This window comes from Micropterus dolomieu, linkage group LG17 (assembly GCF_021292245.1).
Source record: "Micropterus dolomieu isolate WLL.071019.BEF.003 ecotype Adirondacks linkage group LG17, ASM2129224v1, whole genome shotgun sequence".
In the NCBI taxonomy this organism is placed as follows: Eukaryota; Metazoa; Chordata; class Actinopteri; order Centrarchiformes; family Centrarchidae; genus Micropterus; species Micropterus dolomieu.
In genome coordinates this window covers 24,693,468-24,721,017 of record NC_060166.1, presented here as the reverse complement: position 1 = coordinate 24,721,017, position 27,550 = coordinate 24,693,468, and the positions used below count along the sequence as shown (strand labels likewise).

At 40.1% G+C, this 27,550-nt stretch overlaps 1 protein-coding gene and 2 long non-coding RNA genes across 3 annotated transcripts in view; 2 read left to right on the top strand and 1 right to left on the bottom strand.

The window, feature by feature from the left end:
- LOC123986600 overlaps window positions 1–374 on the top strand; it is a 1,363-nt gene extending 989 nt beyond the window's left edge. The window contains exon 3 of the long non-coding RNA XR_006828910.1: window positions 49–374. This is a non-coding gene — a long non-coding RNA (uncharacterized LOC123986600). The remainder of the gene's footprint in view (window positions 1–48) is intronic.
- Window positions 1–27,550, top strand: part of LOC123986599 (protein jagged-1b) — a 53,509-nt gene that overhangs the window by 18,675 nt on the left and 7,284 nt on the right. Inside the window, exons 3-8 of the mRNA XM_046074950.1 lie at window positions 15,379–15,436; window positions 19,517–19,765; window positions 23,057–23,117; window positions 23,844–23,974; window positions 24,849–24,968; window positions 25,511–25,624. Coding sequence (XP_045930906.1) covers window positions 15,379–15,436; window positions 19,517–19,765; window positions 23,057–23,117; window positions 23,844–23,974; window positions 24,849–24,968; window positions 25,511–25,624 — 733 coding nt within the window. The remainder of the gene's footprint in view (window positions 1–15,378; window positions 15,437–19,516; window positions 19,766–23,056; window positions 23,118–23,843; window positions 23,975–24,848; window positions 24,969–25,510; window positions 25,625–27,550) is intronic.
- Window positions 6,169–8,032, bottom strand: LOC123986601. The gene is made up of 3 exons (XR_006828911.1): window positions 7,767–8,032; window positions 7,394–7,513; window positions 6,169–6,322 (listed from the first exon to the last, which is right to left on the bottom strand). It is a non-coding gene; the product is annotated as an uncharacterized LOC123986601 (long non-coding RNA).

Here is a 27,550-nt window from a genome sequence, read left to right as displayed (position 1 = left end):
GTAATATTGCTTTGATATAGACAAAATATTTCCTTTTCCCTTCCACAGATGCTGTGTGATAAAGCAGTTTCCAAATCCCATAGTGTCTGCAGTCACAGAAAAAGCAACGAGTCCTACTCAAAGATAACCGACCCTCCGCTCCAAGGATAAGGATTGACATTTTTCAGTTTTATTTTGGTTCCACCATTTGTACTGTATGCTTGTGACGGAGCTGTCAAAGTTGTATGTTTGGTACCCTGTAGACCTGTGTTTGAATCTGGGTAGGGTGACTGCTCTCGCCTTTGGCCGCATATGGTGTCAGAAGTGGGATGGCTTGCCGTGAGGTCATCTGAGCCGGGCCCAGAGTCGAACCGTATTAGGGACCCCCATGGGTAACATTAATGATGGGATGTGTATGTACATGTGTATGCTGCTGTACCTTTTAATGTACAGGAATTTATTTTTGTAATGTACACAAAATTAAACATTTTTAGTTGTCTGTATGTGTGTGTGTGTTGTAAAATACATTTTTACTGATTTTTATTATTCTAAAAGGGCATTTTGCAAGGTATTTTTAATGCATTAATAATGAATTATTCTTATACTGAATGGTTTCATAAAGCAGCTTCCCAAGATATTAATAGTGGCTCTTGGAGTATACTAGTAATAAATGACTAATAAGCTGAAATGCTAATTAAAATGTTTAGGGAACACATTTATGTGAAGTTTAAAATATATTTAAACTGTTCTTCAAGTATGGTACAAAAGGGTATTTTAAGTTAAATTTAAAGAGGTATATTGAAATTACAGTAAAGGTACTTAAAGTTGGTCAATTTTAACACAACTAAGTATATTAAAATACAGTATATTGCATTTATCTTAAAGTTGACAAAGTATTTCTGAAATGACACTTAACATACTTTAAGTTGTTCCAAAATTACACATTTAATATACAGTTAGTTTTAGGGTGTTAGTTAGTTAGTTTAGTACAATTAAAATGTGATAATTGCATCCAAAAAAAGTGCTACTTAAGTATATCTTTTTCACTTGGGAACTTGCGCTTGAGTATTTCTATTATGCTACTTAACAGTTGTAATCCAACTACATTTCAGAGGTAAATAATGTTATATTTTTTCAGTCCGCTACATGTATCTTACAGCTGTAGTTACTAGTTATTTTACAGATTGAGATTTTACAGGGAAAAACATGAAAATCCTAGAAAATATTAATTGTTAAAAAACAAACCAGTGGTTCCCTAACATTTTCATTTGTGACCACTTACAGAAAATGTAATGACTAGTTGGGGTCCCTTGTCATTCTTTAGATGTCTAGGGGTTGTTAGCAGTTCCACCAAAGAGTGCTTTCCTGTTTAAATGTCATGAACAATCTCGAAATTCAATGACATTTGTTCATATGTTTTCTGATCTGACACCCGTTATTGGCAGGACGACATAATTAGGTTAAGGGAAAGATCATGGTTTAGGTATATTTTGTTATGGTTAGGGGTCTTTTGCAATGGTCAGGGAATGATCAGTTTCATTTAAATAAGTGTTCAAGGCCCCATATTATCCAGCATTTCACACAAAAAAGATTAGAGGAAAGTCAAAAAAGTTAATACAGATTTATGTTGCAGAACAGTGTTTTATTCTCTACAGCCATGTGAAAACATCTCATGACCCCTCAAATTTATCTTGTGACCCAACCTAGCGGTTGGAGGAGCCTTATACACTGAAAATCTTAATATATATTAATTAATAAGACACAGAGGCCTTTTTCTGCAGTACCAGTACTTTAAGTACATGTTTCCAATAAAACCTCTGTATTCTTACTTTTTTTATTTTGAATGCAGATTGTTACATTCTTGTATTGTTACTTTTACTTAAGTAAAGAATCTGAGTGAGGAGGTGGTAGTGGTGAGTGAATGGAAAGTGAGTGAGGGCGAAGAGGGGAAGATAAAGTCTGATGCTAATTATGTCCAGAATGAAAGAAAAACAGAAGAGACGACGAGAATCCGAGAACACAGACTTTTAACTAGAGACAGGGTCATGGGAGCAGGGTGGGGTGGACGGCTGCACACCGGGGGACTAATTCCATATGTCGTGCTGTTTGTGTGTGTGTGTGTGTGTGTGTGTGTGTTTTTCCACCTGAGGGCAGGGAGATGGTTGTTCACAATCTCCCACAATTCACAAATTAGCCACCCTGACGTTATGTCTCTTGCCACTTGATCCAAAGAGATTGATTTTTTTCAAGCGACAAATCAATCAATAATACAATAATCATGTTTGACAGGAGACTGCTTGGATTGTGGGTACGTGGGTACCTCAGTAGCCAGATAATAGTATTTTATCTTATCTTTAGTAGCTGAAATTCATCTGAAATGTATTATCTTTGCAGCTTTTTGACTTCTTGCAGTATTCTTTACACTCTAATTACCTTACCTAAACTGACAACGTGGTTCCAGCATCAACATAATTTCATATTTACTGTACTTAAAAGGGTTTGCCACTGGAATAGTAATGGCATTGTTACTGTGGTTACCTCCACTACTAATTTGCAGTGCAGGTGAGGTGTCAACCATCCAATCCAGCTCAGGCACAGCTGCTGCCATGACAACCATTTGCGTTTGTGTGTGTGTGTGTGTGTGTGTGTGTGTGTCTTTTGTGTTTGTACGCGTCTGTAATTACTTGAGCATTCTGATGTTAAGGGGTTTGAGAGTTGGCAGGTGTATGAAAACAACTCATGTTCAGCTGCAGATTATGAATATTAAAAGTTGTGTGAAACGTTTTCTGTTAATTTAATTTTCTCCATCATCTACATAGCGAATGTTAGTCTCCTGCTTGTATGTGTGTGTGTGTGTGTGTGTGCGTACAAGACTTTTGAGTGCACTGACGTGTGCATAAAGGATTAAGTGCATTTGTTTAATATGGAGGCTTTACTTAGTGTTGTGGCATTTGATTATATATTAGGATTTCTACTGTTGGATTATTTGTGGAGCCCCAACACCAAAAAGCAGTAAAGGATAATCAGATGAGTCAAAAATACAAATAATACCATTTGGTAAATCATTAAAACAAATTTCCCTTTAACCTCCAAACATTTGGTAAAAAAAAGAGAAAAGCTTTTTCATTTTTATCTTTACCACCATTCGGGTGGTAAAGTAAATTACAACTTTTAATTTAAAAACAGCATCTCCAGCCCTTAACTAATCATTGCTCTCGACAGATGTGGATATACCCACGTCATTATCATATATACATAAATGTTTATATATATATGTTATCATATATTATCATATATGTATGACTGGAGGTTAATAAAAATCTTATCTATTTTTGTTTCTCCATCTTAATTATATAAGTTTTATATCTTGTATTCTATAATATTTAAAATCTATCTATCATCATTTCCTAATTATTTCCAAGGACAGCGTTTAATTGGTACACTTCCACTTAATTAATTCTAATTAATTACTTACATTCTAGGCCAGTGGAACATGCAAAAAATGTGAAATTAGTCTGTAGGCAGGCACACAATTTAACATTTTCTATAACTCTCACAGTGTCGTTTCCAGCCGCATCATAATCATAAATCCAACAGAAGTGACTGAAATAACAGACCACTGTCTTTGTTTTTCCTCATAGTTTGTATCAAATTATTAAGTTCATTCCTGGAAATTATAAGGAAACTGCTAACCTGTAAAAGAAAGTTTTTCCCATGTTGTCAGTTTCACGGCTCCATAGATGGTGGCTATTTTTAAATGATTAAAATACCAAGTCCTGTTGTCTAAAATGAAAAAATACACATTTTGTCTGCTACAATCCTAATTGTTGTACATAGACTAATATATTTAGGGCTGAATGAAAGCGTTGTATATAGAAAAATAAAGGTTGGTAATACTGGATGCCTGTGTGTGTGTGAATTGCGTGTGCATGCGGGTGTCTGGTTGTGTGCGTGTGCGCATGTATGCATTAGTGTGTGAGCTCTGAGGGGAAATTCCTCTCTCAGGGCTGGGAGGCCTTCCTGTTGTAGAGCTGTGTTTGTACAGCCTGGCTTTGTCGGGATATCCTACCCTGCCCGTGTCTGAGAGAGAAAGAGGGAGAGATGGAGGGAGGAGAGGATGGCAGGGGGTAGAGAGAGGGGCACCAATGGGGGCGTGGGGTTAGGGTGGCCCAGGCTGAGAAAGTGGAGGGCAGAAATGAAAAGTTGAAGAATCACTGGTAGGAGTTTAGAGGATGGAAAACATGGTTAATTTTATTTCATACTGTCATTTAATAGAATTTGACATGCCAACCCAAATGTCTGCATAGTGGTTTGAATTGGCATAGTTCATCCTAATCCAGAGCTTTACTGCTGTTACACTGGTGTGAGGCTCGAGGCAGAGGGACAGGGCCAGACGACCAGACAGCCTACAGCCAGAGGGAAGAGACGATATATTATCAGCACTAATTCTCCTGTTTTGATGTTGTCTTGGTTTTGTTTTTTGTTTGTTGTGGGAAACCCCTGTTTTCTCCTGCCATGCCAGTCTCAGACTATCTGCACATGTCATGGCTGGCAACAATCACAGCGAGATCTGACTGAAGATTAGTTGTTGCTGTACAGAAGTCAGTTCAGTTCAATTCAAATTAGCATTATTGGCATGAATGTGTAACAACAATATTGCCAAAGCATCATACATACAACATAAGAACAATCAACCCCATACATTTCATTAAACAAGTAATTAAAGCGTAAAGTAATCAAAGCGTATGTGTGCTTGTGTTAAAAAAAAAAGAAGAAATATTATATTATTATTAATATTTCCACCTTCTATTCACCACCCTGAACTTCTCTGTGAGTTCAGGGTGGTGGAGTCACCACCCTGAACTCACAGAGATGTCAGGCTCAGATGTTGCAGAGAAATCACTCCATACTGTTGCTGCTGCTGTGTGCAAGTGGTTACGATGGAGAGACACAGAAACACGTCTGTTTCTGTGTCTCCCAATTCTGGGCATCTTGGATGTTGAGAAAATCAAATATCTGTCCGGCTACATTAGTGCACAAAGCTGATATGTATCTGATTACTTGTCTGATTACATGTTTGTGTGTACAAATTGAAAGTCATATGTCTCACACAGTGTTACAGTGTTTAAACAGGAAGTATACTAGAAAGAGTTTCCTTGTTCAGTTTATATTTATTTTCTCACTAAATAATTAAACAAGCAGATAAACATGCACTCCATGGTTGAATTCAATGTCCTCTTTTCAGGGAATGAGTCCAAACAAACAATCTGTACTACTGGGTTCAGAAAACTCAGGTTAATAGCAGCTCCCATGTAGAGCTTCATTTTCTGTCGTCCTCTTTTGTCGACATTTTGAATTATCAAACACAGCTTTAACTAATTAACTAATTATATATGTCTACATTGCATTGATTGCTGAAACCAACGTAATTATCGTTGATGAAAACTAAGTGTGAAAAAACATTTTCATTAACTGAAATAAAAAAATAAAAAATTAAAGAAATTCAGCTTTACAAAAAAAGCTAGAACTTACTGAAAATGTATTTTCTGTTTGCAAAACTATCTAAAATAAACTAAAATTATACAGTAAATGTATTTAGTTTTTGTCTTTGTTAATTTATTTCATAGGGCCCTCATAAGCCTAGTATTTTGGGTGGATATGAAGCGTTTTAATCCACGCCCATCGCCTGGTATCAAGGCGGCAAGTCGGGAGAAAACTGCATAGTCCCAAAGACTAAAATTAACACTGAAACTAATAAAAACTAAACTAAAAATAAGCATTTTCAAAAACTAAACTAAATTCGCAAACCTGCTTTAAAACTAATTAAAACAAAACTGAAATTACTATAATAACCTTGGCTGAAACAGAGACATCAATAATGTTATTAGTTCCACCAGTTCTTTGCCTGCTATGAAAAGTCAAAATGTTGTCCGTGAAAATAGTCTATAAATCATATTCATTTGGGAACAATAAAGAAAAATGACTGCTCCAATGTTATTATTAATCATGTCACAATTCAGGTTAGTAAAATATACTCAGAGATTTCATGTACAAAATGGACAGACTTTTGTCAGAGAGGAACAGAAAAAACAGTCAGTCAAATCCAAACTCCAAAGTTTGAGTAAATTTTAACTTGCAGTTTTCATTTAGATAACAGAAACTAATAGGAAACATGCAGGGACACAAACATGTAGTTTATGTACTTTTATTGTTAAGGATTGTTACATGTTGATAAAAATGCAATCAATGTGCACATCAAGATGTGGGAGATACATACTTTCAGCTTTGCACTGGGATGAGATGACTTGAAGGACTCACTGCTCCTGACTCATTTCACATGTGCCTGCCATCATGACATTTTAAAGGCTTATTTCAGTTGTTGTGAGCAACCAAGTCAGAAGTGATCTAAGTAATCCAAGTTGCAGTATTTTACTCCTCACAAAGTGTTGGACTTAAGTGAATTTGCTGTCACTAGAAAAACCTTTATCTTGGCTAAAAGAGTGTTCAAGTTGCAAATTGGACAATTTTTCATTGTGAGGTTCAAATCATAGGAGGAAGAAAACATTTTAACTTTCAATTGTGAAAGAAGACATAAAAATACTTCATTCTTTAATACTGTATGTTTCTTGTCACTGTCTTGAGAGAGAGAGAGACAATTGTCCTCTGCCGGGCAATGTGCTGTCTCCTCACACATATAGGCAGTACACACACACGCACATGTTTGTTCTTCTATCCCCGTGGGGACATCTCGTTGCCTAACTTTAACCCTTATACCCTAACCATAAAATTATTCTAACCCTAACCCTAAAAGACTAAATGTATGTCCCCATCGGTTATTGTGCATTCAGGTTAAAGTCCATATTGGGACATAAAAACATGAAACACACACACACGCACACACACACACACACACACACACACACACACACACACACACACACACCTTTCCCATTATAAAATTTCCCTGCTGCCATCACATTGGCCGATATCTACACAATGAGATGTTGTGTGTGTCAGAACGAGGTAAAAATACCACAACATTGTGATCTTATCAGCCTCTTGCCACTGTGCGTGTAGTTTTTTTCAGACTATAAGGTTACTTTCCTTTCTCCTGGCCCCTAATGGCCGCAGCTGTCCCTGACGTCACAGACTCTGTGATTGTAAAACTAATTGCTATGGTGTCCATGTGAGTGTGTGTGTTTTGGAAAGGTTGTCAGGAACGGTTTATAGTAGGCTATTCTCCTAATCTTTTTACACACATAGTCCGAGTCTTATCTGTGGTTGTTGTTGTGATTTTAACTTGGTAACCATGGTTAGTTTGACCCCTGCTGGCCGCCATGCAAGACCCCAACCTTTGCAACAGGGCTTACCACAAATACACCCATCCTGTATCAATGACAATATAATAACTTACCTGGTTGTGTGTACTCTTGGGCGAATAGATGAAGGTGTGTGTGGTTGGGGACTTCCCACAGGTCTTAACCTGCTGCAACAGTTGGCAGAGGGTTCAGGCCGTAAGAGGGAGAGGCGCATGCTGTGGGTGGATGGAAGGAAGGAGGAGGGAAGAGGGAAGGTGATTGGAAAGATGATAAGAGCAGGCTGTGAGCAGCTGTGGTAACGCTGTGTGTGCATTTTGTAGTACAGTTCATCATAACCGGTCTGATCCCAGAATCGCTTCAACTCAAGCAGCATTTTATGCACTGGCCGTTCATCAATCTGTTGCAGGTGAGCTATGCTGATTAACTGTACACAGTGGTGGAAACTTCAAAACTGAAAGTTTACTAGACCTCTGTAGCCCGCTCCTCATCTCTGCTCGAACTGCATTGTGGGTAATGCAGGCACCAGGTTCTGCTAAGGAAGGAAGAAAAAAAGACAAAGACAATGTCAATGTTGATCCTTTTTATTTTTTAACTGTATATCTCCAATCTGACAATGTTACAGGAGTGCAATGCTAAATATATGCTGCACTCTTTATTAAGATTTTATCCACTGTATTGTTATCTTCTACAATAAAAAATGTATATTTGGATCCCTAGTCAGATATCACATATGAGCTGTTAGCAGTTCTACCAAAGAGACTTTTTCCCTCTAAATGTTTCTGATTGTTTCATTTAAATTATTGTTTGAGGCTGAAAGAGGCTGAATATACAAAATAAAAAAAAACAGGCAAAGAAAGAGAGTAAAGTCTGAAAATTTAATACAAATTTGTGTTGCTGAATTAGTTTTTTTCTTCTTCCCTCTCCCATTAATCATCTCACTAATCCTCAGATTGATTCAACCCCTAGATCAAGAAGAGGAAGACGTTAAACTAGCTCCACCTCAAACATCTATAATAGTAAAATGCTTCTGACACACAGTATTAAAAATCTAATGATATAAACCTTACCTTTTGATACATACTGTAAGGTACTTGGTACTTTTCTTTAAGTAAAGCATCAGAATACTTCTTAAATTACTGATTCTGCATAGGACTAATGTTATTATAATTGACTGCAGGATTTCACGGTGTAAAGAAGTAAATCACGAATACTAAACATTACTTCTTTTTTTTAAGCCGAAACTTAATGACTCCAGCTGGTCCGTCTGTTGGCTACCTGCTATCTGCTGGCCTTAATGAACTGGCTGCGAGCCCTCTGCAACCCAGCACATCTCATTAGCTCCATGACTTCTAAGTTGTTTGTGTGTGGGTGTGTGTGTGGGTGTTCTTCCACTTCCCCTAACTACCCTTTTTTTTTTTTATCTTATCGCCTTTCCTTTATTTTGTGTTCTCCTCTAATCTTTTCTCTTCTATCTCATCATCCTTTTGTTTCACCTCCCTCTGACCTCTTTGTTCTCTTTCTCCATCACATATCTGAAAATCTGACAAACTCCAGGAGTCCTGCAAATTGTTATTCCACCACTCTTGCCGCAGTTGCACTTCTCCTCCACCTTTCTTCGCCCTTTTTTTCTACATACTCCCTACATAATTATCCTTTCTACCCCTTTTCTCAGTCCCTTTCTCCTTCTGTACAATCACTCTGCTCACCTTTTTCTCCCATCTGTTACAGTACAGATATACTGGATGTGCCTTCACTTGAAGAAAATCCCTGACTCAGTTGTTTCTGCTGCACCAATTTTCACTCCCCTAACATTTTGCACCTGCACTGCAACCCTTCATCTTCTCTTCTCCTCTTTGCGTGCCGCCTCTTTTCGCCTCTAGCTAAGCGTTGCTGTCGACCTCCTGCCCTTAACCTCCCTCCATATCCATCCCGCCTTCACTTGACACCTCCGTCACCTCCTGTGCCCATCACATGCTACCTATCTATTTCTCCCTCCCTCAGCACCTTGCTTCCTCTCCTCCCACTCACACCACCACCCCTCACCCACCTCTGGCAGTTCACTCTCGCAGCAAAAACGTGACTACACATCCATGAAGTCCTTTAGGAGAAACCTTACCCACAATGCACAAGGTGGAGCGATTTGCATGACAGGCGCTGGTGCGTTTCACAGAGGGAGGGAGAGAGATAGAGAAAGACAAAAGAGAGAGAGTTGTAGGGGTAAGTGTTGGTCTGAATTATTCATTGCTCGTATATAGGATGAACGAATGCATCAGAAAAGAGGAAAGCAGAAGGGAAAAAAAACACCTGTACTCTGTTATCTCTCTGGAGTGTGATAACTCTGTAAGTCTTCATTTGAGGGTGTCCAGCTTGTTCTTGAATCCCCTGCTTGTGTACTGCAGGATGGCCTTATATAGGCGGACTTTATCTTCACATAAGGCTATGAATTTTAATAAAATATCTAGATTTAGTCAAATAGACTGTACCTACCCCATCTATCCAGGATTAACCTGTGTGCTGCAGTATAGGCCATAAAGACTTAGAGTACAATAAAGCATCACAGTTGGTCCAAGAGTTGGGTTCATCACATTAAATTGTTTTTAGACATCCTCACAACATTGCTGTAACTGCCTTTCTCTTTCTCTCTCTCCCTCTGCATAACTGCAGGTTGAGGTTTTCTTGAATCACCACAGCTTTGGCTTGTTCGGGCAGTGAATCACTTCTTGTGCTTGTCCTTTTTTTCAAGGCACAGGGCTAGGATAGAAACACACACACTTTCCAAAGTAGTGGAATGACACAAAGTACATTTACTCGAGAAATGCACTATACAGTTTAACTACTTACTTTGAGTATTTCCATTTTGGTACAATACACTTTTACACTACATTTATTTCACTGCTATGTCTACTACTTACCTTTCAGATCAAAATTTTATGTGTAAAAACATGTAATCAGTTTGTAAAATATGAGGCATCTGTACAGATTAAACTATTAGGGCCTGTGTCTCCACCAAAGCATTTTTTGCCAGCTGAAAGCGCCACCTGCTGTTCTGAAAACGCCTAGCTGGGAGCGCTAGGGTGCGTTTTGGAGGCGCAGTGGTTTTTTTTGAGACATTGTGGTTACTATGATACATAATTTATGTGGAGGTGATGTGTTGCAAGTAGGGTAGCCTACTTAATTTTAGTGAATGTAAAAATGTCACCACAAAGTACGTAGGCCTACTTGCTCTGGCCTTTGCTCTGCGTGAAGAGAAGGCTGAAACATGAGAGCACAGGTTCGCGGGTTCATGAGATTTTGCGGGCGAGGACACACGTCGGCGAGAAGGCACAATGTTTCGTTCAAGATCGGATGTGCTCGGTGCGGTGTTTGTCCCGCCCCTCCTGCACTGTGATTGGACAGCTGAGTAAAAAGTGACAGTGACGAGCGCCGCGTTTTCCCCAAAGTTGAACATTTTTCAACTCTCGGCGACCGGAAAAAAAAACGCCTCGTCAAGCTCCTGGCGTTTTTACCAGCTTGGAAAAACGCGGCGCTCCCATTGCAATTAATTGAAAAAAGATATATGTAAGTTTTTGATTTTAATAAATCAAATTGTTAATTGTTTATTGTCAATGGGCTCAAAACTCACTCACACACTCCTGTTTTCTCTGTTGCTTGCATCAGCCACTATTCTGCTTTTAATGTGAGGACACCAGGTCGGATTCATCTCTGTGCGCGCTCCCGAGCCTCTCTCGTACTACAGCGACAACACGGTACCTAACACATACAGTGCCCTAACACCATAAAACAACTGGCTCACATCAAAACACAGGCTCCACATAAGGATACAAAACAACAATAAAGGTTTATGTGCTGAAGCCCATCAGACCAAACAGGTTCAAATGATGAGGAATAAGAACAAAGTCAGCATTAGTAAAGCTGAAGAAACACAGAGAAAGTCAAGTTACGCCGCTAACGCCGATCAGTTGCTAAAGTTATCCGGTGCAAAGACATATCGCTCTCCACATTACTTCACCAACTAACGCCACCCATGTTACTATCCTGCGTACCACAGATATTATGTTTAAGTGTCAAAGCCTGCAAGAAATTATGAAATGGTAAAAAGCAAATGTGGAGCAATTTGTTTACTATCCTATAGTGATGCAGCCAGGAGCAGCCAGCTAACGCTACATTAGCTCGGGCCTGTCGCTGTTTGCTTCATAACTTTCAATTTAGATTTTATTGCCTTTTACAGATACTCAGGTACACAGCTTCTCCACCTCTCAGTGGCTGTAACTAACGTGACTCACATAATATACAACACAGAGGAAGAGCCATCCACTAACACTAGTTACAGAAACTTACTGCAGTCTAACTGTTATAAAGTGTGACACAATCTCAATATAATATTCAGCCCAGCTCACTAACCGTTTCGTTATCATCCAATACATTTAGCTGTGCTGACATTGCTGAGCCTCCGGTGAAAGATACACAAATAGTAAAGATAGTTACTGAAAGCAGCAGGTGAGCTAACGATGTATCACGTCGGCTAAATGCAGTAAATGTAGCGTTATCATTTAACGAGCATGGATTAGTTCAACGTCAAGCTGATAAAAATATTACTGTAACTTTGCAGTGGGAGTTTACCTGAGTTTCCACCATGCTGTGTGAAGCTGTCTCCCTGTCTCTCTATAGCTGCTCTCGCTCCTTTTTTCGGGAGGACTGTGCCAATATGCCAATGTGTCTCACTGCGCTGAATGACAGGTACGGCGCCGGTGTTGATCTGCCTCTGAGACGGGAATGTTGAAGTAACCTGAACATGTCTGAGTGAAAAGCCACAGCCTGCATGCTGGTGTTCCTGCGTTTATTGCAGGATTTCTGTATGAAAGTGGTTGTGTTTCGGGTTAATGCTCGCTCATGAGTTCAAGCGAGCACGCGTACGAGCACACGCCTGGTTGCAATCTTAAAACCGCACCGCTAGTGGCTGAAAACTACATAATGCTCCTTTAATGCATCAGTAATAATATTCTGATAATACATGATAAATATAAGTTTGAATGGTGCAGTTTTGCACAGTGAGCACAGAATACCTTTGATACTTTAACAACATATTACTGCTAATGCTTGTGAACGTTTACATACATTATATTTAAGTTTGATTGTAGGACTTATATTCAGCGGGAATTTTGCTTTTGCTCAAGAAAAAATATGTCAGTACTTCTTCCACCACTGACTTTCAATGCTTTATTGGATCCACCTATTGCGTTACGATTGCAGGACGTAATGCAGTTAAGTATACATTACAGTATACATTGGTATATAGGTTTTTTTGACACTCATGAATAAAGAAAAGTCTGCATGTGTCACACAGCCAGGCAACCTGTTGTAGTTTTTAATCTATTTAATTATTTTTATTTGGTAAGCCTGGGCTGCATCAGTATCACTAATCTACATTCATATCATAGCACACTGAGATTTACAACCAAGGATGGGAACTTCAGTGTATCACAAAAAGCCTGGTCAAAAACATACTGTAGCCCATCTCTAGAATTGAAACTTTTCTTTGGTCTTCATCAAAAACACAATGTGTTTATGATGAAGACCCACTGGAAGTGAACATATTGTACGATTTAGTGCGCATGTGCTAACTGTGCATGCAGCAAGTTGCAGTTGCTCCGTTCGCCATGTTATTTTATAATTTTTTTAGATTTTTTATATCTAACGTGATCCCCCATGGGGATCAATAAAGTATTTCTGATTCTGATTTCTGATCGCCTCCGCCGCCTCTCTCATCACTGTCTTGCTTATTAATAAACAATTTATATGCGTGTGTACCAACTAGCACTTAATTTCCGTTTGTATCTGTAATGCTAGAGACAAGGGACTGAGACTCCAGAAAATACAAAAATAATCCTATATCTACCACTGCATCATTTTGTTGTTTTTGGTAAATCACTGTGGAGCCGCTGGATGGATTTCACCCTTATTTGCATACATTTAAAAATGTTTAACCCCTTCCCCTTTTTTGCATAGTTGGTCAACACGCCACCTAGAATCCCACAATGCCTTGCTAAGTAATTTGCTCATGTCCCACAGAAAATGAAGAGGGTGGCGAACTTTGCATCGTGTTGTACCAGTCAACCTGTCTTCACATTGTTACAAAACAGTTCCTGAAGAATATTTCTTACTCACAAGCGGTTTTTGAGTCATGTAGGTGACGTTGTTTTCCCCTCTATTAAACTGACGGGAAGCCAGTGTAGATTTTAGTAAAAGAAAAAGTATTATTGCTGGTATATATATTAACTGACCTTTTATTCCAAAAGTTGTACAGAAAATAGTGTAAGTAGTACAATGAAGCCTTGGAGAGCAGGAGCAGATGTACCTGGTGAAAGAGTAACACGCCCACAAAGAGGCAGGGATCTTTTCACAGGTCAACACTATGGCTGGCATTCAGTTGGTCGGGGAATTTTGATCCAAGCGGAAACCTCCGGGGCTGAAAAATTCAGCCAACGTTAAAGACGTGGTATTATGCTCATTTTCAGGTTCAAAATCTTATTTAGGGGTTGTACCAGAACAGGTTTACATGGTTTAATTTTCAAAAAACACCATATTTTTTTGTCATACTGCACATTGCTGCAGCTCCTCTTTTCACCCTGTGTGTGAAGGCTTTGTTTTAGCTATAGAGTGATGCATCTTGTCTCTACAATATCTTTGTTGGGAGTTGCACATGCGCAGTTCCTAGTTAAGGACTACTAGCCAATCAGAAGAAGAGAAGGGCGGGCCAAAGAGAAGAGAAGCGGGCGAATAAGTGTTTTTGAGGGCGTGTCGGACTAGCTGCTTGGCCAGCGTTATATGAGGCGCATTTAGCTTTCATCCTTGTGACATCACAGGGATGAAAGGGAAGTGGCTGGACTACAAACAAGCTGTTTTCAGGCAGTTCAGAGTAGAGTTTTCTGTGGGAGATGGGAACTCCCTTTGGGCTGGACTTTGGGCTTTTTCACTTTGCAGACCTATCACATGCACAGAAAAGGTATATAACTCAATAAAGGAGAGGGAAAAAGCCAAAAAGCATAATATGACCTCTTTAAAAAAACTGCAGTTCTTTAAATGGCCACTTGAGCCTGGCTCTAAAAACCAGTCAATCCCCATAGACCCCAATGTTAAAATGCTCAACTTTACAGCATGTGTTTACACCCTATGGTTTTGGTCTCTATAGCTTATTTATCTCTTCATGACAAATGCACGGGGAGTGAATTTGCATATAACTCACCCATTTAAATGATATCAAGGCTTAGAGGAACGCATAATTAAGAGTCGCTTTGGATGATAGGTGGGTGCTCTCTCAGGTGGCTAGCTGCTAGGAGGTTTCAGCAACAAGGATTCCTTCGGTCCGCCTCAGCTCCACCTCTTTGCCCATTTTTGGATTAGCCAGAGTCAGGAAATGCCAAGATGGCGACGGCTGGAACTGCCAGGAGCCACCCACATTGAGCTTCACAATGGCTCTTCAGAAACCTATAGGTAATATCATGGACACTATGTTCACATTTTATGCAGTCTATAATTAGTGCACAAAAAAAGCAGAGGAGAAATCTCGGAGCAAACGTTTCACGAGCATAGAAGCAGCCAGAAACAGTGCAAAAAGAAGGGCTGAAGCTGGAGCGCAGGAAATCTGTGCAAGCAACAATATCTGTGTGCAAGAACACAGAAGCAGATCAAATCTAGCAGGGGCTGTTAAATTGTGTTGCCAGGGTTTTACAAAATTTGAACGTGACATCAATGAGTCATGCTCTTAAATTGAAAGAATCATGCTCTTGGATAAAGACAGGAAAATGCCCCATAGATCACGTATTTGTTGTAAATTTATTCATACACTGCGTACTTTGTCATTTAATCACCAGGTGCATGTACAGGATATATTCTACTGCATAAATGATGGCAGGAAAAAGGATGAGATGTTTGCCTCACACACACCCAGACAAGAGTGAGACAATGGCTGAAATTGTAAAGGAGGACAGAATAAAATTTAGTTGTTTAATGTGAAATTAAACCCGAAGATGTATATTTGTGGCACATGTCTGAAGATGTTTTCTCTGTTTTTTCTTCACAGAAGTCCTTCTCTCTGGTGTTGGAGGCTCTGGATTATGACAATGACACATCAGAGTCAGGTGAAGCTGCAGTTTGTATGTTTGTGTGTCTGTTCCACTGTTCTGTCCAAAGGAATGTAAAAGTACTAACATGTTCCAGAACAGACAAGGAAGAAAGTGATAAAGTTGTGTGTTGATGTATGATTTCCCTCCTCATTTTGGATGATTATTCCCACCACTTCCATGTCATGTTTCTGGTCAGTCTAATGGGCATAGACTGAAAAAAAATTTTTTTTTTAATTACACATTTCTAAACACATGTCAAAAAGTCTGACTCTGTTGACATAACTCAGTTTTGACCAATGGGCCATTGTTAAAATGTACATATTTGGCTAAGCTTGGTCAACTTTTAGCATGACTAGATGGTGTCAAGTTTTGTCCATAATGATTGTACTTACCTTATTAATGTGGTTAAGAAACTCGATAACTAAGATGTTAGAGCATCCACATTTCCAAATACTGCACTTTAGCTTTAACTAGCCAGAGTAGAGTTTTACCTCTTTTTCATAGTTCCTGGCAATTTCAGACGGTCTGGGTTTTTTTTTTATTGCATAAGACTTTGTGTATAGTAAAACAGATTAAAAGAAAAATATTCTGATCTTTACATAATTGATCAACTATGTAGTTACTGTGATTTGGCTTTGTAGGACATTTTTCTCCCCCTTGTTTCTCCAAGAAAACATCTTACTTCTATCTTTTCTATCTTATCTGTAAGTTTAGTTTAAAGCAACACTGCCATTGAGGCAAACAAGTCATGAGTACTTGTTTACAAGTAGGCTATTTGTGGTTCAACATGATGGAACAATGTGAAAATATCCTTTGTGTCTTTATGGCTGTGATCATATGAGGTTTGAAGGTCTTTTATCCAGATCCTTTAATTTCCTGCTCGTCTCCTTGTTGTGTCTCCTCATAATCAGGAAAAGCTTCACGACAGGGAATGTGAGCTGAATGCTATAAAAAGCATAACACACACACAGATGGAGACAGATGTTCTTATGCCTTCCTCATTCCTGTCATGCCACAGTTGTCCCTTTCATCATACCACCATCCTCAGTCGTATCCAAAAGATTGCTGAGATAATGAGAATCTGGGAACCGCACCAGAGATCCTTCTCTGTGGTTTTCTCTCCTATCCTACTCTATCCCTCCTTCTCTTTGCCCTCCAATGTTACTCTTACATCTTGTTTGCATTATCTGTCATTTCCACCTGAGCTCATGACAGCCATTACATTGGGGTCTAAAGCTGTTCACTAGGCCGGCAGCTTAGCTCAGCCCAAATACAGGCATCCTGTAGCAGTCTGAATGGACTTATCAGGCCCTGCTGCTAATCAGAAAGGATTACCGAGAACGACTGTACCTTCTGAAACAGTCCTTGGAAACAGTGAGAAAATATGATGTCCTTTGAGCGCTGACAGTACGACCTTCACTGAGTTTTGTTTAAATAAAATGTAGCTAGTGTTAATGTGCAGGGCCATACCTTTGTGTATGACGGGGTAACTCCAGTTTATTATTCTGGTCTTTCTTCCATAGTTTCGGTCCTTTGGACAAAACAATAGAAACACCTGTCATTTCCCACATTTTCATGTGACAAATGATAGCTGTGGTGAAACATTTTAAACCTGTCTGATCGCCTGATCGCTAGCACTTATTGCCTTGTTGACTTCTTTTAAGCAATGTTGCTACATTCCCAGATCTCAGTATTTAAAGGTACCTTGTAGAGTTTTCTTGTAAACAAAGTTATTTTAATGTGTATGTTCACTGTTTTCTCATCAAAAGATATGTGTATCTTTGAGGCTTCACAAACTTGTTGAATGTAATTCCTTCGTCATGAGCTGACTTGAAAAGGACAAGACTGTTTATCACGTGCAAGGATGTTGATGCATTTGTGTGTGCACAAGATACTAACAAAATGGGGACCCACTCTTGAAAACATTGCTTTTAGTATTTTTATGAGTGCAGATTTGTCGCTGTGTTCACCCATGTTTCAACTGTATTGACATAATACTTACAGCCACAAAATTGCCACCACTGCCGGGAGAGAACGTGAAAGTCAATATTAGAAGCGTAAAAATATAGACCAGCTTGTCTATAATATTCAAAACACATGTTTAGACTTAGTGCTGTTATTCAGATGAGAAAACTTTTTATCTGGACATCCAGCACTATAAGAGTAAAAACAATAAGAAGAATTACCGATATACACCGATTGAGAGACATGGTGATCTATTGGTTTCCATAGGTCTTCTGTATTGATTTGTGTGTTCAGGGGATGTGGAATAGCACGTCAAAAGGAGCCGTTTTCTCTCCTGCAGTGTTTTCTCAGCTTCTGTCAAGGGCAAGCACTTCACAGCCAGTAGCAGGCAGTGGGGGACAATCACCCGAGGCCAGAGAAAAAGATTTAAGTGTTTTTGCTACCTGCAGACACAATCCCCGTGTGTCTGCTGCTTATATTCTCTTTGCTTTTCTGTTAAGTGTGATTTCGGCTCAGAGCTTCTTGTTGCTGCTGCTTTTACCATCTAATATTTGAGTTTCTATCTCGCTGTCTTTTTCTCCATCGTTCTCTCTACTTGTGCTCACTTGTTATTGTGTCATCTCATCTAATCACATTAGAGAGGAAATCAGACTCTGTTATACACCTTCCCTGCTGTGCTGCCTGATAATGTGGTTATTTTTTTCTACTCTCCTCGCTTCTTATCTGGCAGAGAAATGGTGATGATTAAATTATCCCTCTGACATACCAGAGTCATAAAATAATTAAAAACCCACAAAACAGTGTAGTGCCTTGATGAGTTTTTGGAAAACTGGGCCCTTATAGATTTTAGTACAGGAGGAGGCCGGTGGAGGAACCAGGCAACGGCTGAGCTAACAGGTCTCTCAGTGTCTGCTCTTTTCCCTCTCCTCTTTTACTCTCTTAAACACACACTCATGCACACACACAAATGCACATACCGGCCAATATGTGCCCCTGTTTTCATTCCTTTGTGTCAAACCACAGTGATCTCATCTCTCCATCAGGCGGTTTGTTATGTGTGTGTGCTAATAGCTGCCTCCCTTCCTCTTTGTCTCTGTTTGTCTCTGTCACACACGCACATACACACACATTGTACACCCTCCCTCTCTCCATCGCTGACTTACTTCCAACAAGGCTTCCTTTTCTGCTTTATATATCGTCGTCTAGTCTTTCCCTTTATCCTCACCACCATCTCCTAAATACACACATGTATACATTGAGACCCAGAGATATACCCATGCACACACATATTCTCAGTGCTTTGTGTGTGTTAATACCCTGTCAGAAGAGATTATAAGTGAGTTGGGGATGACAGCGCCTCTGGGAAATCCCCTCCGGGGGTCAGGAGCAGCAGCAGCCGCTGCCCCGGGCCTCGTCTGGTCCTCTCTGGTGTACTGGCTGTACTCTCTCTTCTCTGCAGACACCCGATCCCTTTTCTCTGGAACAGTTTTTCAGTTTGCTCCCTGAATCCTACATACATGGCCAAGCATTCTGATGCTGGTTTATGTGCGTAAGAAATTCGGGGCTGACTAAAGGATTTTTTTGGAGAAGCCCACTCACCCAGATCACAACACAGATACATTATTGTGCCAGGATCACATTGTTGTGTGAATGAGAAAGAGACATATTTTTGAAAATACAATTGATTTGATTGTCATGTGAGTTAAGCTTCAGCCACAAATCTAAAACAAGTTGGTGGCACACATACAAAAATCGCTTAAAATTGCTCACCTAAAAGTCCTACACATGTTGCAGTGAAGTTTAATGCTGCACTGACATTCATCAGGTGGCCTGAAACATGAGTCCAAATGAATGTAGTGTTGCTCAGTAAGCGCTGGTTATATAAATAGACACACTGCTGACATGTTCACAATAAAAACTTTATAAAGTGTTAATATGTCAGTATTTACAGCTTGTTGCCTCTGAGTGACCACAACATCAATTAATGCAGGTTTAAGCACCCTTTAACACATCTGGGTTTGCCATAGTTCCAGCCAGTTAGGACAAATATCAGATAATGCTGGTGGATCATGTGTTCTAATCTAAATCCATAAGTCTGAAAAAGTTTATCCTTCTTCCCTCCTCCCTCAGGTCAGTTGATTGAGCGAGTCCTCCTCTCGTCCATGTTGAACCCCGGTGAACAGTGGCAGACATACCGTTACCATGGACGGACTCTCAGCCTGGAGTACCGGCTTCGCTTCCGCTGTGATTCAAACTACTACGGACCTTTCTGCAACAAGTTCTGTAGGGCCCGTGATGACTTCTTCGGTCACTTCAACTGTGACCCCAGCGGCTCCAAGGTCTGCATGGAGGGCTGGACGGGACCAGAGTGCAAAGAAGGTGAGAGAGCAAACTTAGATAATGTAGAAAAAATTACAGTTCACATACACATTGAGCTCCACTTTTAGTTTCAGAGCTATTAAATACTCAAAAACACACACCACGTAACAATTCATTCACCGATTAAAACGCTGCTGGATCAAACCAATACAATACTGGATGTGTTTGCTTGATTTAGCTCCTGATTACAATTTATGGCTACATGACTAAAGGTACAGTTAAAGGAATTGTTCAACATTTTGTGAAGTACATTCTGCTTTCTTGCTGAGAAAGAGTTAGATGAGAAAACCGATGTTCTCCTTAAATGTAGAACTATTCCTTTAACACCAAGTCTGCAATACAGTTTGTCAATGTTACACTAACATTGATGTTTACTGTGTAGGATCACACGACTCAAGCAAGTTTCAGTAGTATGCTAATTGACTTTCATACCCTATGGAAATGAATGGAAACCAATATCTGCCTGGAATGGTAGCAAAGTTAGTTTCCCCAACACTCAGGTGCGATAAAAGGTCAAGTCAAGTAAATGCATTTAGGTAGCACAATGACAAAAAATGTTGATCAAAGTGCTTTACAGAGAAATGTACAATGAAATTAAGCAAATGAAATGAAAATAAATAGGTAATAGGTAATAGGTAAACAGACAAAAATAAAAAGTCACTAATAATTGGAGGGATTTAAAAGTTGTTAATATACAGTGGAGACCTGACACTTAAAAGTAAAAGATGTGTGTGTGATTTGTAGTAAATGAGCTAAAAAATGCACAACCACAGGGAAAGTTGTTTGTCAAAGCTTCTGTTTAACCTCATTTGTCTTCTTGCTCAGCTGCTCAGACGTTTATATGAAAACCCTTCCCATCTTTAATTGCTTACTAAGTTGAAGTTCCGTTTCGAAATGGTACATTTGTATTTGGGAAAATGTTTGTTGCTAGAAAATATTCAGCAGACATTTTCCTCAAGTTGAACGTTTTTACTTTCCATTTATTTTTCCACTGTCCCTGGGAGGGGGTTTCCTCTTCAGTGATCCTTTCCAAGGTTTCTTAAAAGGTGTTTCCATGAGTGTGTCCTTGTTTTTCTTTCTAATGTTGGCCTCTGAAACCTTTGCTATTGTGATTAAGGGCTGTTTAAATAAACTTCACCCACAAACCAGTGTCATCAGCTTTAATTGATGACACACACAAACACAAATGCTTCCTTACCCTAAAAACAAATTGTCGCCCCTCAAACAGAGCCTTGACCAAGTAGGAATCAGCCTTGTGAATGGTCCCCACTTTTGGCAGCGTAAAACCCAATGATACTCACAAAGACAGAAGAATAGACACATATAAGTACACACATCTGCTTTAGTGTGTGTGTCTGTCTGTGACTCATCAGCTGGATGACCTTACTGCGTGACCTCGGAGCGCTGCCATCATGTTGCGATGGTAAAAATGAATGGAGGAAACCAGAATGGAAACCATGGGAACCCTGAAGGACACGCAACTAGTTTACGGACATCCTCACTTCATCTGACTTCCTTCTCAGCAGGTTGTTGATTGGACTGCAGAGAAGCAGGAAGTCTGAAAAATTTGCCAGGGGTCCCTCTGTTACCCCCTGCAGGTTAATGACCATGATGAACTTTTGAATTGCTTAACTGTTCAAGTAAATAATCTCACAACGACACATGAGCAGTGTACTTTAATCAGAGTTAGAGGACACAAATTTCAGCCTACCAATATTTTTGAGGTTTCTCTTCTACATGCATGATCTACTTTACATTACCTATGTTTTTTCCACAATTAAGTGGGTGTTTTGTATATCTGGGGTTATTTTGTGTTAAATTTGTTCTGGAGTATATATACAGCCATAACATTATGACCACCTGCCTAATATTGTGTAGATCCCCCTTTTGCCGCCGAAACAGCCCGGACCTGTCAAGGCATGGACTCCACTTAGACTTCTGAAGGTGTGCTATGGTGCCTGGCACCAAGACATTAGCAGCAGATCCTTTAAGTCCTGTAAGTTGCAAAATGTGGCCTCCATGGATCAGACGTGTTTGCCCAGCACATCCCATAGATGCTCGATTAGGGAATTTGGAGGCCAGGTCTCAGGCCACTGCCATCAGGTTATACCATTTCTATGAAAGGGTGTACATGGTCTGCAACAATGCTACGCAGCCCCATATGCAACAAAATTGCAATGCACTCTGTGTTCTGACACCTTTATATCAGAACCAGCATTAACTTTTTCAGCAATTTGACCTACCGTAGCTTGTCTGTTGGATCGGACCACAAAGGCCAGCCTTCGCTCCTGACATGCATCAGTGACATTTGGCTGCCTGTTCTTCTTCTTCTTAGGGGGCTTAATTGATGTAACAGGGAAAGGTAAGACAGGTCAAGCTTGGGGCCATTAGCTTACCCTACAAGTGTTTAAACACCTTCCGGCTGTAGTTATTTCTCACATGTAACGGTCCTAGTTAGGTAGACAACAGTATATCAGCAGATATCAGTGTTCTTTGGGAATCTTGCAAGGTTGAATCTTACAAGAATGTTTACAAGAACTTACTGGCTCCACAGATAAGAGTACTCATGGATTGTAATAGACTCCAATATGACGTAGCATCGGAGAATAAACATCAGATAGATTTGTTCTAGGTTAAGGCCAGCTAAAGATGACCTAAGAGGGAAAGCCTACAGGCAAGTAGGGAGAAGACAGAAACATAAAAAGGGACCAAAAGATGTTATTCTTCAGATTTGGTGTTGGCATTTGATGTGTTCACAGGCTGTTTACTGGCACTGTATCTCCTCGACCGGGCTCAAATAAATGTTAATAAATGTTAAGTCTTCATCAGTCTCTGAAACTTCTTTATCACACCTGAACCTGGCTCACAATATTTCTTCAACACCGCCCATGACCCCATTGCTGGTTCACCGTTTTTCCTTCCCTTGACCACTTTTGATAGGTGCTGACCACTGAAGACCAGCCACAAGAGCTGCAGTTTTGAAGAAGCTCTGACCCAGTCGCGCAGCCATCACAATTTGGCCCACTCAAAGTCGCTCAAATCCTTACGCTTGCCTGTTTTTCCTGCTTTAAACATATAAACTTTGAGGAAAATATGTTCACTTGCTGCCTCATATATCCCACCCACTGACAGGTGCTATGGTAACCAGATAATCAGTGTTATTCACTGCACCTGTCAGTGGTCACGATGTTACAGCTGATCGGTGTATATAGTGTTTTTGTTTCAAATTTACTGGTTCCAAGTCTCTGATAGCTTACTTTTTGTGTGTGTATGTGCATGTTTTGTTCACAGCGGTGTGCAAGCAGGGGTGTCATCAGGTCCACGGCTCCTGCAATGAACCTGGAGAATGCAAGTAAGTTAGAGAAACACTTAAGAACATTTTGTTTTCCACCATAGGCGCAGTATGTAGCTGAAACCAGAGCCAAATGATACACAAAGTTATATTAAATAGGATGCAATGTGAGATAAGAAGCCAGCTTCCTAAACCATTTGTAAAAACTCTCTCCCTCCAGTCACTCACAGATGATACGCATGCTTTCTGCTGTATCCAAAATGCAATATTGGTATCATGTTGATTTTTGTCCTTATCCTGAATTCTGCAATTGAGTTTAATAATAATCCCAGGTGTCTGAAATCCTGCAGGAGTAGGCAGGGACCGGTTGTTCTGCACTGATGTGATCTGTCCACTCTAAAATATCTGTAGTCATTGCTTGAGCACTGAAATCTGAAGTTAAAAGCTGCAAATAACCTGTGAAATTGTATCTGTGTAAAACAAATGTGTCTAGTCTAGTTCTGCTGTAGAAACCTGCCCTGCAAGTTACAGTTAGTGCAAAAGTAATATAAGTGAATATTCGCCAAAGCATCAACAGGTGAAGTTGCCATTTAAAGAAAACAAGCTCCACAACATCCAATAAAAAACATGTTAATAACATTATATATATATATATAATCTAAAAATGTATATAATATAACAACAGCAGCTACAGTATGCACATGAAGTCACTAAGGGAACTGCTTCAAAACCGTTACTATCAATCGTATGAATGTGATATGAACAAGCTCTCGTCGTCTCCTTCAGGTGTCATTATGGTTGGAAGGGCCCTCTGTGTGACCAGTGTGTGACGTTCCCTGGCTGTGTGTATGGCAGCTGCACCGAGCCCTGGCAGTGTGTGTGCGATGTCAACTGGGGAGGACTGCTGTGTGACAAAGGTCAGACATATGACCCGTAAGGTTGAATGTTTTGTACTAAGAATGAAAGGAAGCCTGCATAATTCTAAACATGGGGATTTATTTTTTTTGTATTTGTTTGTTTTCCCTTCCTCTGTTCAACTTAAGAATTCTAAAGGGCATCAGACTCATATGGTCTTCACTTTGATATCCCATCCTGAACTCCATGTCGTTCTGTCTGTGAGAGAAAGAGAAACATTGTGCGTGCAGGCGTAGTTCGTCACACACCTTCTCAGGCATGGCGCGCTGATCTTCTGTATGAGATAAGACACAGCTCCCTCAGGGTTTCATCATCTTTAACTTTTCCCACTACACTACACCAAAGTTCCTCCAACATTCTCCCAGTATATAACCGCCCACCTCTCACCTCTGTCCCAGTGTGGGAGCGGTGATCCGGGGGGCCAAACAAGTGCCCATGGGACGGTGTATTGTGCAGAGGAAAGGTGATAGCCTTGGGTAAGGTGAATGTGAGCAGGGCTGGGCTGGGCTGGGCTGGGCACTCCTAGCTAGGTGGGGTCCTGAGCTGATTATGTGTTTTAGGAAAGGCTCTGTAAAGAGCTCTAGAGAGACAAAGAGACTGTGTACATGGAGGAGATCATTAGAGAAAGCAAAGCTTTAATCAGCCTTAACACTGCAGACAACAGGCCTTGCAGCTACTGGCCTGCACAGTCAGCACAATGAACCGACCTGGATACACTTCGGCCTCTGTGCTGTGTGTGTGTGTGTGTGAACCTGGATCCATCTGCAGCCTTATTCCTTTATCTTGTCTTCCCTATGTACTGTATTTCTCTGCTGTCTTTTGATTTGAACTAAAATATAAAAGCATACTTTAATCATAACTTGTTTATGGTTTCAGATCTGAACTACTGTGGCACCCACCAGCCCTGTAAGAACGGAGGGACCTGCACCAACACAGAGCCAAACGAGTACCAGTGTGAGTGCCAAGAAGGTTTCAGGGGACGCAACTGTGACATTGGTGAGTGTGGCTTCACCATAAAGTGAAAAGTGAGGTTTAATTGAATACTGTATGTTTACACAGCAGAAAACAAATGTGGATCAAAATTCAGATGGTTAGTTTACATTAATGAAAAAAATGCAATGATGCACAGGGTATTTTTATTTTTCAAATAAAAAAATACAAAAACAGCAAATAATTATATAGACGCAGCATAAAAGCACAACGCATCTGGGGGCACAACAGTAAATCTTTATCTGAACATTACAGATTCATTCTTTAGCTGACTTCATACCATGCAGATATTTGTCATAACAAAATGTCACTCCATGAGAAAATGTTTTATGTTATATAAAAACTTTTTGCTTCTCAAAACACGCACACACAGAGAGAGGAGACAAGTAGAAACATCCTCTTTTGGTGGTTATAGGAATTTGTCTTCATTTTGAGAGAAAGAAACCTGCATCACCTTTGATTTTACATTACAGATGGACAAAGTGCACTGCAATATTAACAGCAAGTACTTCTTTTTCTCTTCTGTCATGCCTTCGTCTCCTCATCAGTGGAACATGCCTGTTTGTCATCCCCGTGTTTGAACGAAGCCACCTGTGTGGAAGACCCAACGGGCTTCAATTGCATCTGTAGTGACAGCTGGACCGGACACACCTGCGCTGATGGTGATTTTCAGTGCCACGCACACACACACACACTGAGTTGAGGGGCTGGGCAATGTGAGATTGGCTGTTATTGGATCAAAGCCAGTGTCTGACTTTAATCAATCCAACAGAGGAAGCTCAATTAGTCTGAACACAAACCGTATCAATGGCAATCAGTAGTCTGTCTCGCCCTCTTTGTGTGTGTCTGTGTGTGTGTGTATGCATTTTTACACTTATTTTCACTGCCAAGAAAAGGGTGTGCTGGAGCATCTTTGATCAGTCCTATTGATTTAATTTAAACGGAGGCAAAACTGTGAGTTAAGTGTGTTTTCCAGACATAGTGTCTTGCATCCTGATACATCCAGACTTTATCTAGATCCAGATGAGGTGGATTAGAGGCACCTCTAGAGGAGTGATCACTTGTGATCAGGCAAGTGTGGCTATAGCTCAGTTGGTAGAGTGGGTCCTCGTGTCCACTTGTTAAAGTGTAATACAAGGAAAACACTGAAGCTGAAATTGCTCCTTATGTGATTAAAAAACAGTGGAGAAAGTACTTCTTCTATAGATCTGAATGTAAATGAAACACAAAACAGATGGTCCTCACACTGTCCACAAGAAAGACAAATAATCCCCCAAATATTCAAGTCACACTTGAATATTGTACTATTCAAATACTGTACAAAAGTTGCAATACCCCCGCGTAGCGACCACACATTGGTCTTCTTCCAAAGGGGCAAACCACCACTCATACACAGACAAGTGAATAATCAGCATAGAAAAAATATGGGAAAAAATAAAGAGTTGTTTTGGGCCAAAGCGTCTGCCAAGTGAATGTAATGTCATCAGAAATTGTTTGCTCAGTGAGGAAACTGAGACCACGGCTAAACATAAAAACAACACACAAAGAGCAGGAACGACATGTTGTTGTTGGCTTTTGTCCTCCTCAGTTTTGGTGACGTTAGTTTGCTGTACAGTAGTCTGATGTTTTTGCTAAAAAAATATGCTAGGCTGTTTAACTTATATTATATTATATTCAAAATAATTTAAGTTCGACTAAAACTTAAAGAATTGTCAGAATTGAAGAAGCAAAGGCCGAGTTACTTTTAATTGCCTTAGTCAAGATCAGACAATTCCCATGATCCCAATCCCATAATCTGAGCTATTTTTTAACTTTACAAAGCTCCTCCACAGCTTCAAGTCAAATTCAGTTTCCACAACTAAACATTTGAAAGCACCTGCAGTTAGAAGAAACTACAATGAGTCATACAATTTGATCTGCCTGAATCACCTGTGTACACTATTTTACATCGGCTTACAGCAGCCCTCACTCCTTGTAGGATCTACCACTTCCATGTCTTGTACCGTGGATAAAGGTCAGACATGTATTTTGGCTGCGACATAAGAATGAGCTGTCACGCCAGACTATCTTGGGCTCGATCATGTGTGTGTGACACTGACACAGTTGGGGGGGGGGGTGTGTGTGTGTGTGTGTGAGAGAGAGAGAGAGAGGGGCCACAGGAGAGATTGGATCATACAGGTTGTATGTGTAAACAAGCAGGAGTCCATATCCTCTGTTTTTATCTCAGGATAAACAGCACTGCGGGATCGGCCACTGGCACTTGGAGAGAATAAGAGGAGAGGGATAAACAGAGGAATAAAGGAATAGTTTATTTTTGCTCTTGTTATTTGTTGCTAGCATGATTAACAGTCAGTGAGACGGTCTGTCTCTGTATGTGTTGTGGGGGGGCTCTCTGGGGAAAACACAGTGAGAGGATTGTCAGGCTTGCAGGGAATGACAACCATAACCACAACACAGCTCTGCTTTCAGACTAGATTGTATATAACCGATATTAATTAAAGGCTTCTATGTTTGTTATGAATTCTCCCTCTAGGTTTTATTGTTTTTTGGGGAGGGGGGGGCTGCCTTTTGCTTGGCTATGTTATTAT